Source organism: Osmia bicornis, chromosome 16 (genome assembly GCF_907164935.1).
Source record: "Osmia bicornis bicornis chromosome 16, iOsmBic2.1, whole genome shotgun sequence".
Classification (NCBI taxonomy): domain Eukaryota; kingdom Metazoa; phylum Arthropoda; class Insecta; order Hymenoptera; family Megachilidae; genus Osmia; species Osmia bicornis.
The window spans coordinates 2,082,455-2,098,679 of NC_060231.1; the positions used below are offsets into that span (position 1 = coordinate 2,082,455).

General features: G+C 34.3%; 4 protein-coding genes across 4 annotated transcripts; 2 read left to right on the forward strand and 2 right to left on the reverse strand.

The window, feature by feature from the left end:
• Positions 1 to 554: 554 nt before the first annotated feature.
• Positions 555 to 1,605, reverse strand: LOC114879504 (ninjurin-A-like). The gene is made up of 2 exons (XM_046289272.1): positions 722 to 1,605; positions 555 to 591 (listed from the first exon to the last, which is right to left on the reverse strand). The coding sequence occupies exon 1, from the start codon at positions 1,440 to 1,442 to the stop codon at positions 777 to 779; it is 666 nt and encodes a 221-aa protein (XP_046145228.1). The 5' UTR covers positions 1,443 to 1,605; the 3' UTR covers positions 555 to 591; positions 722 to 776.
• A 2,760-nt stretch (positions 1,606 to 4,365) lies between these two features.
• Positions 4,366 to 5,176, forward strand: LOC114879514. The gene is given in 4 exon segments (XM_046289301.1): positions 4,366 to 4,397; positions 4,477 to 4,631; positions 4,634 to 4,784; positions 5,041 to 5,176. Coding segments are annotated over 4 exon segments (474 nt in total).
• A 5,720-nt stretch (positions 5,177 to 10,896) lies between these two features.
• On the reverse strand, positions 10,897 to 13,242 carry LOC114879508 (cyclin-Y-like protein 1-B). Its single transcript, XM_046289263.1, has 5 exons — positions 12,613 to 13,242; positions 12,245 to 12,517; positions 11,906 to 12,126; positions 11,546 to 11,832; positions 10,897 to 11,466 (listed from the first exon to the last, which is right to left on the reverse strand). Exons 2-5 carry the CDS (start codon positions 12,474 to 12,476, stop codon positions 11,178 to 11,180), a joined length of 1,029 nt encoding a protein of 342 aa, XP_046145219.1. The 5' UTR covers positions 12,477 to 12,517; positions 12,613 to 13,242; the 3' UTR covers positions 10,897 to 11,177.
• Positions 13,243 to 13,478: 236 nt separating this feature from the next.
• On the forward strand, positions 13,479 to 15,563 carry LOC114879507 (2-oxoglutarate and iron-dependent oxygenase JMJD4). The gene is made up of 4 exons (XM_029194484.2): positions 13,479 to 14,021; positions 14,131 to 14,428; positions 14,517 to 14,787; positions 14,858 to 15,563. Exons 1-4 carry the CDS (start codon positions 13,787 to 13,789, stop codon positions 15,311 to 15,313), a joined length of 1,260 nt encoding a protein of 419 aa, XP_029050317.1. The 5' UTR covers positions 13,479 to 13,786; the 3' UTR covers positions 15,314 to 15,563.
• Positions 15,564 to 16,225: the final 662 nt, after the last annotated feature.

The window sequence follows — 16,225 nt, forward strand, 5'->3', positions numbered from 1 at the left end:
TCTTCCATGAATGCTGGTTTTAATCTCTTGATAGATATATTTGTGGGTTTTCCTTTATAATTAATTTGAAATACATCGTCAGACAATCTTTTCAAAACTTGAAATGGTCCTTCATAGGGTGGATCTAATGGTCTTTTTACAGCATCTATTCTAACAAAAACGTGAGTACATGTATATAACGTTTTGTGAGTGAATACCTTATGCTTGGTGTGCTGAAAACTGTGAAATGTATTTGGTATCCTATTTAACGATTAAGTAGATATTATTAATAGCTATGGAATATTGGTATAAATGAAATAGAAATTATTTCACACTTTTTAGTGGAATTAGAGGAACGAACAATATTTGTAGGATGCCGTAAGGTGGTTTTCCGTTCTTAATGGTTAAGTAAGGATCAAATACAGGCGATTAATAAAAAAGAACAACGAATATGTACCATTTTTTTTTAATGACTTTAATTATAAAAACTTAAATGTACGATATTCCCCCCCCCCCCCCGATCCCCTTCCCCTTTCCCTTCCCCCGAACCCTTCACCTTCCCGCCACGACACCCCCGCAGGCGCCGGGCGGCGCCAGCCGCTACTTCTCTCTCTATAATGTAAAATTGAAATTATTAGATATGTATTCTTTAAATTATTATTAGAATTCTGATAAGGGCAATATTGTATTCCTCTGTACGAGGCAATAATTCATACTATAAAAAAGAATCTGTGATACATACTTCGCGGTGGCTTCGCCTTGTCCTTTGTCGCAGGCTTTCACTAGTAGTCCTTGGATCATGTAGTTCCAACAGCCATTTGACCAATAATACCAAATGATGAGATGAAAACATTCAAAATTGTCACCAGAAATATACCAATTACAGTGTAATTGTTGGCTCTTACAGCTTTGCACATTTCACTGTCGTTCTTCACATTATACCTGCTGTTCCAAATCAGTCCTATACCTACAGCAATCTGCAGGAACAAGCTGGCACATATCATAGCTAGGGATGGATAATAATATGAGTGCCCGCCGTCAGTGTGCAGAACATAGCGCAATTGATTCGCATTGGCCGACACGAGAGCCAAATCCATCATCCCTTGGGCAATTGTTTTCTTATACTGATAGAGATTCACGTCGGGTGCCGTTGAAACAGGTGGCGGCGGAAAGAATGGCATTCTGCCGCCTGGAAATTGAAACATCGCTGGTCGCTGATCATTTAGCGAAATGTCATCAACTTCGCCTGAACAAAACATATCCATCGAACTATCGTCCGATTTAAGGTCGTCGATCTCAGGTCCGGAAGTTGGCTGTGGATTGTTTGTGTTGTCTGTCTCTAACATAGAACCAGAGGGTGGTGTGATCATCGCTTCCAAGTTATCGGCCAGAGGTTCTGATACTTCATCAGCCACCTCGTCCATGAAGATAATTTCATCGTTCTTCTCTTTTGGTTCAGTCATTGTTAATTAATTCACTGTTTGTTGCACGTTCAACTACTATCCATATGTTTTTAATGTTTTACAGAAATATTCAGCATGGTCTCTTGCGGAAAAAAGTCAGACACGATTGCACGAATCAAAGTTTGCGATTTGGATTATCTACTCTTCTTGAATGCTAACGCGATACACGCGTTGTTTGCAGCACGTGTACTTCGCTTTTCTTTAAAACAACGAGCTTACGTACTCGCTTCGAACTGTCAGCGAGTTTAACTGAAACCGATCTGCGCGCCAGCATGCAGATCAATCGAATGCGAACTCTGATTCATTAAATCGGAACTAGCTGATGTCATAGGGCCATGAAAATGTCACGAATTCATCAGAATACTGGATTTCCATGTTGCTGTATACGCTCGTGTAAGGGGCTCTGTTGGCCTTAAAGGGGACCTCTATGTAGAAAGCCGAAATTAAGCCGATTTTCAATTTACAGTGCAGTGCGACGCCGGATAGTAGCAGTATTCGTGCTACTTTCTGAGAGACTTTTTGCGCTTTTCTAAGCTTGCTCTCTCCTCTGTTATAAATTGAGGCTCCCGAATGGGCATTCCCCTATTGTACCGGCTATCTATTAATTCCGGTAACATGCACAATAAATAAAATTGAATTAATTTTGGTTCCATATTGTTTTGCCAAAAGTTATCGTCTCTATCGACTCTAACGTACTTGAACCCTTTTCGGGTCCAAATACAAAATAAGCAATATTTTCTACCTGTGACATGTAATTGTACTTGTACTTGGTAGTAATAATAGTGGTTCCTGTTCAATGCATTTCCTTCTGCGTCTGCAAATATACGCCGAATAACTGCAACACTTTTGATTGCCTCCTTAGCAATAAATTCTCCGCCGTTTTCGGACATTTGATTTCCACAATGCCCTCTTCGTCTATAAGTCCATCTGGCGAAGCTCCTAAGAACGGGATGGCACTATCAATAAATAATCCACATTCTTTAATTTCAACACCAATGCACGCACTTGGTTCTTCACGTGCGAATTTTTCGCATTCCTGTCCATATTGTACTGCAGGTGTACTAATCAGTCGTAGATACACAAACGACTTCACTGAATTTCCACAGAGCGTGCCAATTCGACGACGACGACATATTCGTCCAAAATTAGAGGCCGTCAATATTTTAGAACCATCTCGGATTTTTCGCTTGACCGATGGTTTCTTTTTCAATGGCATCTCTTCTATTTTGCCAATTCTGTAACATTTCCATATGTTTTTTTTGCTCTAATTCATAAATATTGTTAGCCATATCCGGCTTTTCAGCGTTTGGTCCGTAACTTAAATCCTTTTCAGATCGGAATTGTTTCCGCACGTGCTTCGTAATTTTTTATCTTTTCTCTTTTCAGTGTATTTCTCATTTTCTTTCTTCCTTCTATTTTCTATTTTTCGTAAAATACGGGCGGTTTCTTGTTCATCGCCGTATTCAGACGCGACAACACTTGTTTTGCGTTATACTGTAGGACACCGGCAGCACATCTTCCCGTGTAAGATTCCCTTTCTCCGAAATTCATTTTTTTTCCTCCTTTATATTTGGCGATGATTCCGTTAAAACTTTCGACGGCATTGGAGGTTACTCAATTCGATCAGTATGTATTTTTCTTTTTTTTTGTGTGTGTGTTCACTGATTACTCCGAGATGGATGTACCAATCGGAACGAAACCTTTTATATCTTGTAGGGTATGTCTTCCGGTTGGTCCCATTGAAAAAAAATTTTTCATTTTTTCATTGTTATTGCAAAATACAGGAAGTTTTTAATGTCAAGATAGGACGGTTTCAATGACCTTTTAATATGTTGTCGGGGACATGATACTGAACAACTTTTTCATTATGCATAATTAACGGAAAGTTGTAGTTTCCGAAATATTCGTGAAAAACTATTGTTACTACTACATTGAATTCTACGTATGCCTACGTGTCTCTACTGGTGTATGAGTCAACATGCAGTCACCGATTCTCTACTGTTTCTTATATGTATACATGGATATGTACGATGAGTTGCATTGAACTTGTCGCAGTGAAGTTGGCTACAAATTCACTAACACATTCACGCCGCGTCGGTGAGACGATGGGCGAGATCGACTCACCGACGCGGCGTGAATGTGTCAGTAAATCTGGAGCCAACTTCACTGCGACAAGTTCATTGCAACTCAGTGTACACTGAGTTGCATTGAACTTGTCGCAGTGAAGTTGGCTACAAATCGGCTCACCAACGCTGCGTGAATGCGTTAGTGAATTTGTAGCCAACTTCACTGCCACAAGTTCAATGCAACTCAGTGTACTCTACAAGGTATGTACCGATTGCGATGAAACCTTTCACATCTAATAGGAGATATTTCCGCGATATTTCACTTGCAAAAATGTATGCAATTTGTTATTGTTAATAACCATTGTGATAACTTGTATGGAACCTGTTATCGTTAAAAACTATCATTATTGCAATTAACCAATAAGAACGGTAAACCACCTTACGGCATCCTACAAATACTGCTCGTTCCACTAAAAAGTGTGAAATAAAATAATTTTTAACAAAAAATACAACCGACTTCGAAATGCACTAAAAAGTATGAAATAATTTCTACTTCATTTATACAAATACCCAACAGCTATTAATAAAACCTATTTATGTACTCGTTAAATAGTATACTAAATACATTTCAACCTTTTCGGAGGCGGCGCAAAATTAAAAATACCCGAATATACGATGCTGCTAATAATGATTTGATAGGTTGTCGACGCCTGAATCTTCCTAGTAGAAAAGTTTTTAATTTTGCGTAGTACACTCTGTATCTCGAGGTTACGCAGTCGAAGCATGCATGTGTGACGTTCTCTGTCGAACGCCACACGTTCGTATCACCTCACCGCCGCTGCTCGATTTCCCCTACAATGCTGCCCCACCACCTCGAAAGAGCAAATCAGTAGAGTGACGCGCACTCCCAAACAGTGTTGCTGTCAGACGCGCTCTTTGAGCCGGTTTCGTGCCCATGCCTGACCTAGACCCAGTCACATCGACGGTTCGGAAGGAGGTTTCTTCACACTCGTAGAACACGCGTCTAAAAGCTCCACAAATTCGCTTCGCGTTGAAACCGTAAAGAATCAGGCTAGTCCTGGCCGTTGCAAAACAGCATATCCGATGAGACGCAATCGAGGTGATCCTTTAGAAAGTGTACAGTTTGCGGGTCGAAGAATGTCAAGGATGATCCTCGATTGACTAAATCAGCTGTGGGTTTGGCATTGGGACTGGAGAAAGGTGGAAATGGTCAGAAAAGGAACGATGGTAAAATGATGGTACCAAGACCGAGAACTCCTTTCGCTAGGACAGGCCTGTCCAAGTAGCGGAATCCACTCCTGGAACACATGTTTTGGGTCCCCTTCCAACGCTGCTCCTTCAAGTAAGATGTGACGGTTCCGACTACCGTCTCTCCGTCTTTCCTAGCGGCGGTATTGTCTCCTCGGCCCCATCTTACTTGAAGGAGCAGCGTTGGAAGGGGACCCAAAGCATGTGTTCCAGGAGTGAAATCCCCTACTTGGACAGGCCTGCGCTAGATCTTTTTGTATAGATACCTTGACGCCTCCGTTCAGCGTCGTGAATGGAAGCAGAGATGCTGATTACCCAGAGCACTGGAGACTTATGTCGGTTTATCAGCAGTCTTATACCCGTATAAAAGGAGAAGCTCGTATCGTTGTTAGATTATAATACATAGTAGAATGGTAACTTGGTTTATATAGAATAACTTTATTTAATTAGCTAGAATAATGCAAGAACAAAATGAAGTTTATTCAACAAAACTGAACTTTTTATCTTAACACTTAACGAACACGATAAAGTTGTTCTCAATTATGTTTTAGTGTGATCGATATTTTGTTTGCTTTTGATGCTGTGGCATAGCAGAGATTTCTAGATTCGAGGTTTCGTCAAGCGTGAGGGTATGCTTCAAATGTTCAAAGGCGACGTTTTGCAAACGATTTAACAAATCCGAATATGGAGATATAAATCGATGGAAGGCGTCGCGATGCAACAAACAGATTTCGCAGGTCTCCACTGCGATTACCGTCGCGATTCTGTGCTCGCTATCCATCACCAGGGCAATTTCACCGAAGTAAGTACCGTCCTCCAAGTGGCAAACCTTTTTAAGTTTCATTCGTGGAATAAAGCAAGGGTATACTTCCGAAAGGCCCCATCACCCCAGAACATCCAAACTTCGGATTTATAGTAATTGAGGGACGAGAAATCGAATGAGACCATTTTCAGAACTGGCAAATAAACGGTTCTCGGGATATACAGGGTATTCTAAAAGTGCGGAAACCTCCTATTACCTCGATAAGAACGCATTTTCACGGAAAATAACTAACCTAGGTTAGGGTTAGGGTTAGGGTTAGTCATTTTGCGTGGAAATGCGTTCTTATAAAGATAATAGGGGGTTTCCGCACTTTTGGCAAATGATTGAAGAGTTTCACACTGCCGATTAGTTTCAAGTTATTGTGCAGAATTAATTGCTGCAGTTTTACCAAAAAAAAGGTGAACTTGTAGAAAAGCTACTCCCCCTTCGATTTCGTTCATTTTGAAATATGTTGTAAAAGTCGACATTTTAAGCAACTTTTTCCTGTAAGCTATATGTCGGACCCAACTAGTTCACGAGATATTCGCGAGAAACTATTAGTACTATCGCATTGAATTTCGCCTACACGTATACGTCCGCGGCAGTGTGTGCGTCGGCAAGCGACCGTAGTCGCTTGTCTACTGTTTATGTCAGCAGCATCACATAGCCCGGCTACCGCTCATATAACGGGTGAGCTTAAAATTACATTTAACTAATATCAATAATTTTGATATTGGACTTGTGTGGCCGGCCGGAATATTACTATGGCCTAACCTAACCTAATCTGGACATGTAAATAACAGAAATCATTATATTCCATCCATACACATATACACACCTACATGTACACATACACTTGATGTGCAAAATTCGACCAACAACCTCCCCGTGGTGCACATTGGTTAAAACTAATGTTGGCGGTATTTTATTTTTCAGTTACTTATACGTCTAGGTTACGTTAGGTTAGACTATATCCTGCGCCACGATTTTCTGGCGCTTGCGCAGCCTCCGCCAGGCTGGAGAAGACCCGCCAGAGCAGACGGTCGAACGGGAATGGAGGTGCCAGGCTCGACAAGATGCCCTGGACCGGTGGCGTCGCGAGATAATCGCGAGTGGCGCCGCCGGCCAGCGATCGGTCGGGGCGGTCCTGCCCGTCATCAAAAAATGGCGGGACCGCGGCTTTGGTCGGATCACCTTCCGGGCCACACAGGTGCTCACCGGGCATGTTTGTTTCGGTGACTTCCTGTGCCGGATTCGTAGCGAGTCGACGGCTATATGCCACCACTGCGGGGCGCGGCGGGACTCCGCGCAACAGACACTGGAACACTGTCCAGTGTTTGCGCGGGCCCGTCACGCCCTATGGTGCGAAGTGGGAGTGGACCTCTCGCCGGCGAGCATTGTGAGAAGCATGCGAGAATCAGTGGAGGGCGATGACCTCCTTCTGCGAGGAGTAAAATAAGGACCAGAGCGCCATTCTGTAGGGCTTCCTGGACACGTCCCTCAAATTTTTTTGCATTCTGTTTAGAAATGACGACGAAAATCGAAAACTCGCGTCTAGGGATTTTTCTAGGGACTGTCGGCAGTGACTACAGATCCAAGTGTAGTCACTGCTGTCGGTAAAGTTTTCGACGCTCGCATCGCCTTATGGGATAACAGTGACTATAGATAGTAGTCGTACTATCTATAGTCACTGGGGATAAGACCCACTGATATACATATCAGTGATAAGACCCCATACGCCCTCGAATATCGTGCCATCTACCAGCACCAGGAGGAAACAATCTTTCCAACCGCGCCCTCTTTATTAGGGTGCTCTGGGCCTGACGTTCTCGCCTCGATGCAGCATGGATGATTGCCGATAAAAAAAAATACGTGTCAAATATTTTTTTGAGTTCTATATCATACTCAAAGGGCATCGAAATCGGCGTGTGTCGATTGGGTAATGTCCCTTGTAAGATAAATCGGTTGTGATGGTCGCTACTTCTCTGATCCCATAATGGGGATCTAATAAATACTTCGCCGATTAATTTTTCATTGTCCATCTTTAATTTGGTTATGAATAATAGCAAAAATTATTGATAGGTATTTGTTTATCGTCGCTTTTATCGTTATGAAGTTGACTTATTATCAGAGCTACATAGAGATATTCTTTCGCAGCTATTATCTGATCATTGCTATGATCGACGCTCCAACATAAACGTACCCTTAGCCACCGACGAGATACCTTAGATCAAAGGTGCCGACACGGAGTGAGCCTACTATTCTTTCCTATACTGTGACAAAGGCATGTTTAGTTTTCTATGTACTATCTGCAGTCGGCTTTAGCCATCACTCTTACAAACAACTTATTAGGACTGACAATACATTCTCAATAAAATTATTAGGCAATGGCAAAGAACATAATTATCAGCTCTGCATTGAAGCGCGTCAGTCCAGATTTGGACGTCGAAGAAGTAGAAGTGTTTATTTCTACGTTACACAATTGGTTTACAAATTAAAACGTTAATTACAATTAAATTGCAAAATTAAAGCGCTATCTATAAAAAAAGTCGCGGAAACTACTCGGTAACTTACCGACTGCCGCAGGATAGGTCGGTAAGTTGTTGAGTAGTTTTCGCGACCTTTTTTATAGATGGTGCAAGAATCGAATTTCTAATTAGTTTACCGCCAAAAAAAATGTCACTCTACACTTTTAACTTACTTTTTTACATGTAGATTTACTCCCTTCTGGTGGTTGCAACCCTAGATCGATGACACCCTGTATGATAAAACTTTCTAAGCATCTCAAATTTGAGAATGTTTTCTATTATGAGATTATCTGTTTTACACACAATATATTGATACACTAAAAACATTAATATGTATAGATATGTTAAACTTGTTAGAAAGTAGTAATACAACAGAAATTTATTTTTATACAAAAGTTTATATTATTAAATTAACATATGTTTATACAAAAAATCTTCATTAATGATAATGATAGCAATTTGGAGAAACATAAATTATTTAAAATAACATTACGTACCAGCAAGAAAAAATAAACTTCAGCGATAAATATTAAATAAATAACATTTCAATTACTATTACAGTATTATAATCAACAAGTATAAACTTACAAGGATACATAGAGCAAGCATAATAGTAATATGCATAACTATAGGACGCAACAAGATTTCAAGATTGTCTTTACAATGTAATTTTATCTCTAAAAATATTTTATACTAAGAGTAATTATATAATAAGAAGTTATAAATCTTGATCCTTTAAGAAATTAGGATATTAAAATGAACGAAATGTGTATCGTATATGTAGCTGTAATTACTTTTAAGTATTTTATTTGTTTTTTTCGCGTATTTATTTATTTACATTTTATTTCCCTTCGTCTAGCTTCTGTGTCGTATTACATAATTTTCTAACAATGTATAAAATTGACTCTTTATTACGATAAAAAATATATTTGCATTCTGTATAAAAGAAAAAAAAATTAAAACACCTAGGCAGAAAATGTAGATATGTTAATGTTATTGGCTGCTTAGACTATTAATGCCATTCAAAATTATTTAGATGTACCATTATATTTTGGCACTATTCAATTTTATATCAATATTTAAATGTTACTTTTAAAGCTTCTCTTTTATAGTAAGTTTCATTTATAAAGTATAAAAATGATGTGATGAAAATTGTATAAATTACACATATAAGGATTTATTTAAAAAAAAATATATAAAATAAAATATTTTATAAATTAAAATACACTAATTTTTACAGAAATTTGTTACTTTCTTTTTATTTTAAACGGATTAAAATCAATTTTTTTAATTTGTTTACTCTACAAGACAAAAATTCATTATTAACTAAATACTATTTACGTTATCAGAATTGATTGCAAACGCAAAGAATTCTTTAATAAATTCTACTTATAAACATAATTTTTTATTCATAATAAACAAGCTGATTTACTAATAGGTTTATTAAAATATTGTAATTGTTACAAATTATGACCTTCTTTTATTAATTACAAATTAATATAAGAATATTTTCATATATTAATATTTAATAATCATATATGTAACTGAATGATCAAAATCCTGTATGTACAGAAATATACACAATCATTAGATTTGATTTTAACACGCATAAATCAAGAAAAAGATCATGACAAACTAAAAGAAATTTTACTTATACATACATTACTTTTGATAATACTTTACATGTCATTTTACAGTGACATATTTTTAATACTATGTACAAAAAACTAATTAAACGAGATAAAAAATGATTTTTTAAATAATTGGTTGAACAAATGGAAAGATTAACATATAAATAAATTGGCATGTTCATGAAGAATTCTACTATCCTTTTAAGGCATGTCTCAGTTCATGAGTAGGATATTAGAAAATTATTTTTACGCTTAAACATGGACATATGATTAAAAATACTTTAAACTGAATATGTAATAGATGCAAATATATTACATATTAGAACTAATGAAAAATTAATAATAATGTAAGTTTCTTATAATTCTGTTTAATTATTTATAACGCTTACTTGAAATAATTAAACAGAATTAAATGGTTTTAAAAAAAAAATTTTCAAACCTTGACGATTTTGATCACACAGGATGCATATAATGAGTTACGCTTACAAATAATTAGTTGTGTTTAAAAAGTTACTTTATCTGCGCATGTAATTGACAACTGGATAAATAATAAAGAAAATCATATAGGTAAAATATAAAAAGAAACGATAATTATAATCTGCATTGTCAAAAACTTCAAAAAATGTATACTGTCTTTATAATAATAATTTTGTAAAAAATACTTTTTATTTGATTTAAAGCAAATATGAACACAAAATTGAAGGGAAAATGATTCAAATACAAATATACGAATTTTAATTTACAACTCTGTTAAAATGCATAATATTTATGCACAAAGAAAAATTGAATAAAGTTTAATTTAAATTAAACCTCATAATGCATAATATTTGTATAATTTTCTATATAGTTACTAGTGAATTTGCTATAAGCTTATCTATTAAATCATTTAGTTAATATGTAAACTATCTTAGATAAAAAATAACTTACATATATCACAATTTGTTTCATTTAATAAAAGAAGCACTGACATTGTTAGTAGTAAAAAGTTTTATTATTAACTTCACCTATGTAATATTTTATGTTAATGCATTAGAAGGTCCCTGATTAAAAATTAATTTTTTCGGATACCGAAGAAAGTTCTTTCATAAGTTATTCGAATAAAACGAAAATTTCAATAGGAATTAAGTTGCATAAATGTCTTTTTGATGAAAATATGAATAACTCACATACCATATTCTTTTATTATTAGAACCATAGAAGAAAAAGAAAAGGAAAAAAGTGGAATTATAAAGGCCGATCAAAGAATAACGCTTATAAAACTTGTACTGCATTAAAATAATTAAAGAAAATAACATATAAATTACCGAATAGTTAAAATGATATGCTTGTGAAACTTTTGAAGTCACCGATACTAGAGTAGGACAGCAAAACTTGTCTCGTTCACGTACCTTGATTAAGAAGGCATGGACATAAGTAATGTATCCACTTATCTCCGATATTTAGGATAGAATGGCAATACTACGTCTAGGTCCACCTATGCATATGTTATCTAAACTTGACCATTTTTTAAAACCAGTACGTAAAGCTTCAGCAGTAACTTTATCTTCATAAACTCTGGACATAGCTTCCAACTTTTGAGCTTTTTCTTTACTGAGTGGTTCGCTAGGGAATGTTAATTCGTTTGCTTCTGCAAGTGTGCGGAGATCAAAATAATATTTAGCATATACGCTTGAAGGAACATTTATGTTGAATTGCAGCATTTCCAAAAACTGCCTCTCTAATTCATTCCTAATTTAATATGAAACATTTCATGAAAAATTCTTGACGCGTAAGCTTATTACTTTATAAAAAGAAAATGTAGACTTACATATCTTCTACCGTAATATCTTTAAGAATTTGGCAATAATCCACGTTCCATACTGCCTGATCGTCCCAAACTTTCGATGCTAGTAAAATAGCACCTAGCACTATTCGCTTCCAATTAGCTGGTGTTATATCTATCTCCGCGTAGGTAAGTAAACGTTCTAAGTAAACTAACGTTATGATGGCACATTCAGCTGTAAGTTGAGCAGCATTAAATAAGGTCTTGACGAATTTGTAAATTTGTTTGTGTTCCGGATTTTGCTTATCATAATCTTCTGTAACGCCTTCTCTCTATAAATAAATAAATAAAATATTTATAAATGGTTTTTCAAGTTGGCAACAAATGTAGGTGGAATTAAATTACCGTTAAAGGATGAAGTTTTTCATCAAATATATCAATTTGTCGCTGCGAAGTTCTATTTTTAATATGGTAATAAACAGCTAAGGCAACGCATTTCACAGTATTTTTTAGATTTGGTTGTGAAACAGTACTGTCATCTAAGTATATTGTACTGCAACTACTACTTTTTTTTAAAGACCTTACATCTGCAATTTGGTGCTGACTTTTTTTTCTTACCATACCATCTAAAAGAAATTTTCAATAAATTAATCACACCTTTCTTAAGTATAACATAAATTATATAATTAACAGAGATTAATGAATTATAATCCAAAGAATTTAGAGATAACAAGATGCACATACTTTCGATAGCTTGTTTAGACCGTTCCATAAAAATAGTACCAGCGCATGGATGTAAAGATGGATCTGAATCCCAATCTTCTGGCTCACGTTCGCTAATGTGTTGTAGATTATTAACGCTAATTCCACCTTCCGGCAGATGTTCCTCAAGACCGCGCGTGATACCCTCAGATGCTAATTCCTTCCGTCCAACTTGTGGACTGGAATTAACACAGCAACTACTTTTATTCCCCATTCTTGTGTAAGAGACTTGTCGATGTCTCTATTGTTTTTACTCTAATGAAAGTTTACGAAATGTAAATGAAACAACAATACTTAATATCACGGTGATTGTATAGATGGTTTAGTTTAAAGTTCCTCACAACACATACTTCACATGTTGCTTTTAGATGACAATCAGCTGATAAAGCTATCAGCAATATTAATATACATTCTTTATTATCGACATTGATGCTTAAACGCACCATGTATGATCAACAAAAAATCATAAATCTCAACATAAAAATTGTATGTAAAAATTTCAAAAACCACTTTATAAATTTATTGCAACTAATAACGTGATTAATGTCTATTACAATGACAACGCCTTTAAGCACGCTTCGTGCCGGTTGATTTATTGGTGAAATCATCGGTCAGTCAAATTTCATTTCTGCTCGTATACACGAGCTATAATACGATTTCTCCTTGTTGCACGCCATTCTCATTCTTACTATACATTTAATGTAATTATTTAAATTTTTGTTCTGTTTTCTTGCACGCCGCCCTTAAACTCTTGTTTTGATATTGCATATTCATGCATGAACTATAACGCATATATATACATGAGAGATGTTTCACTTCAACTTTTTATTTTTACTCGCAAGCATATTTTCATTGGTGTTTTCTTGAAAACTTTTCACATCCTCTCTAAAGACAACAACTTTTCATTATATCTACATTATGATTGGCCGAAAGCTAGGGATTTTAAGAATTTATTTTATAAAATCACATTATATATATATAACAATAGTTTTCAAACTCATCAATCTTTTAAATATTTCCTATTAACATTACAATAAAGCGATAATTTAGATATAATATTTATACCATTAGGAGCATGTTCCTTATTTTAACTAAACTTAATTATTTTTCTATATATATATATACACAGGAATTGTAATTACAAATTTATTTTACATATAATTATAAAGAAATATTTGACATGATTACTTACATGACTCTTTACCTTACTTATATATGTTCATTATTTTACAGGAGTTTTACATTAAAAATTAACAATACAGTTACACTTTTATAGTATCGTAATAAATAATGAATGATTAAAAATATATTATAGAAAATACATACGCAAGCGCATCGGTTAATGAAATTTCAAGGTGATTTTAAATTAAGTAGTTGTGACATTATTATCTACTTAAATAAAAGAAATGTCGCAAGCTTTTACAAACGGCTATACATCATTGTTGATTACAACGAGTATTTGTATAGGTATAAAAATGTAATGATGTTCAGTTAACAAGTTTTAGTGAAAGGTGAAAGCGCGCAATGTTACGCGAACTTGAAATTAAAAATAACAGGTTATGTACCGAGAAAAATACCGCCATAATTGATTGGATAGATTATGTTAACACATCAATCACATACGATGAATTCTTTTCAAAATATATAAACCTGAATAAACCATGTATCTTTAAATCAAACATAACAGAAAATTGGTCATGTAGAAGACAGTGGAACCTGGATGGTGCACCAGATTTTGATGTCCTTGATATATTGTATGGTAAATTAATTATAAATATATATTTTATGTATATACTTTCAAAGTGCTTTAAATGTACGTAATCTATAACATATTTTACACAATGTTCACTTAAATTGTGTTCTTATAGGAAATTGTGTGGTACCAGTCGCAGATTGCAATAAAAAGTATTATAATTCCCAATCCAAAGATGATATGGAAATGAAAGATTACTTAAATTACTGGACGGAATATGCAAAAAGTAATTATTCAGATTCTATGCCACTTTTATATTTAAAAGATTGGCATTGTCCAAAATTATTTCCTAATGCTCCAATGTATAATGTCCCTGAATATTTTGCATCCGATTGGCTAAATGAATATTATATTGCTAATCCAGAATTAAATGATGATTATCGATTCGTGTATATGGGACCAAAAGGAACATGGTAAATGAATATTTACAAATTTCTTAAATATTACATTACTTATCTTTCGAAGTTGCATAAGTAAGAAGGTCAGATTTTTCATATCTAGGACACCGTTGCACGCTGATGTATTTGGATCTTATAGTTGGTCAGCGAATATAGTTGGGAGGAAACATTGGTTACTCTTTCCTCCGGGTCAAGAAGACTTTTTGCGAGATATCCATGGACAATTAATATACGATGCAACCTCTGACGAGCTTAATGATTATACAAAATATAAAGCTTACGATAAACGTGCATTAAAGTATATCGATGTGATTCAAGCAGAAGGTGAAATTATGTTCGTACCATCTGGATGGCATCATCAAGTTTGGAACTTGGTAAGTGTACTTGATTATTTTTAAAATTAAAAGGAAAATACATAACATTTACTGTAACGTTCATTTATAGGAAGACACAATTTCTGTTAACCATAACTGGATCAACGGGTGTAATATTCTAAATGTATGGCATGGTTTGAAAAAGGAATTATCCTCTGTAATGAAAGAAGTTAACGATTGCAAAGATATGCATGATTGGGCAGAACAATGTCAACTAATATTGAAGTCGACATACGGAATGGATTATAGTCTGTTCTTCGATTTCTTAACGTTTATAGCTAAAAAACGATTAAATGTGTTTTCAAATAAGGAGGAAGCAATAAGCTTTAATAAATATAAGTTTGGAAACAATCATTGCACGTTCGATCTTCATGCGATAAAATTAGTATTAATAGATTTTATCACGGATATGGAAGAGAAATCTATTTATCATTTAATTTGTGACAAGAATCAAGGTCATAAACTGTTGAATAAAATTTTATTACTTCTACAATCCCATTACGATGCTGAAAATATTTCTACATGATCGAAAAACCGAAACTTCGATTAAAATAAATGACCAAGAAATATCTCTATTTATAATGTAAATAGTATGAGATGTAAATAATGTAATGTAAAATATTAAATTTTTATATAAAGTAAATGAAACACAAAAGAATAAATACCTTCTTTCGGTTAAATTTCAATTACAATTTATAAAAAAAAAAAATAACACGTAACATACTACTTTATTCGTACGATAACATTAGTATAATACAACATTATTTATTCTCTTATACCTTTAGCGATTAACATACTTTCCCTCCTTACGAATAATAAATCCTACTTTGTGATATCTAGGTACGTTAATATAATAAATATAAATTGTTATATATATTTAACATATATAAGATTGTATATTGTAAATACTGCACATAATGTACTATAAAGAAAAAGATTTTATCGTATTTTTATTACTTACTAATAATGATTGAACAGTTTTGTATTACAAAATACTATATTTATATGAAATTAAATTTCATTTCAATGAATCTAAAACATAAATAATGTGACAAATTAATATGACCCGTCTTGAAAATAATAAAGGAAAAAAGTGTTGAAAAGAAACATAATTAAATAAAGAATGATCATCAATTATTCACATTATTCATATCAAATGAATTTTCCTGCTCCTTCTTGCTCCTTTTTACATTTCATTATATTTAAATATCTATAAATATAGAAAAAGAAAGTAACATTGTTCTACTTCAATAATAGCAAATTGTAAACTGTAAAATTTTATATATTTATTTGTACAGTATTTGACAATTGTACAATATATTTATGAACATGTTACTTTATTATCTTCATGGGAATTGTAAGTATTAAAATAATAAGTGCCCGTAAACTTTTCTATATTGTCTTAAATTTTACAAATTATATATGCACAAGTGCTTTA

Bases quoted from the DNA above. Each gene is read 5' to 3' on its own strand.
- LOC114879504 (XM_046289272.1), bottom strand. From the start codon at position 1,442: ATGACTGAACCAAAAGAGAAGAACGATGAAATTATCTTCATGGACGAG.
- LOC114879508 (XM_046289263.1), bottom strand. From the start codon at position 12,476: ATGGGGAATAAAAGTAGTTGCTGTGTTAATTCCAGTCCACAAGTTGGA. The intron at 12,127-12,244 runs GTATGTGCATCT...AATTTCTTTTAG, and splicing joins GTCTAAACAAGCTATCGAAA to ATGGTATGGTAAGAAAAAAA. The intron at 11,833-11,905 runs GTAATTTAATTC...ATTTATTTATAG, and splicing joins AAAAACTTCATCCTTTAACG to AGAGAAGGCGTTACAGAAGA.
- LOC114879507 (XM_029194484.2), top strand. From the start codon at position 13,787: ATGTTACGCGAACTTGAAATTAAAAATAACAGGTTATGTACCGAGAAA. The intron at 14,022-14,130 runs GTAAATTAATTA...GTGTTCTTATAG, and splicing joins TGTCCTTGATATATTGTATG to GAAATTGTGTGGTACCAGTC. The intron at 14,788-14,857 runs GTAAGTGTACTT...GTTCATTTATAG, and splicing joins ATCATCAAGTTTGGAACTTG to GAAGACACAATTTCTGTTAA.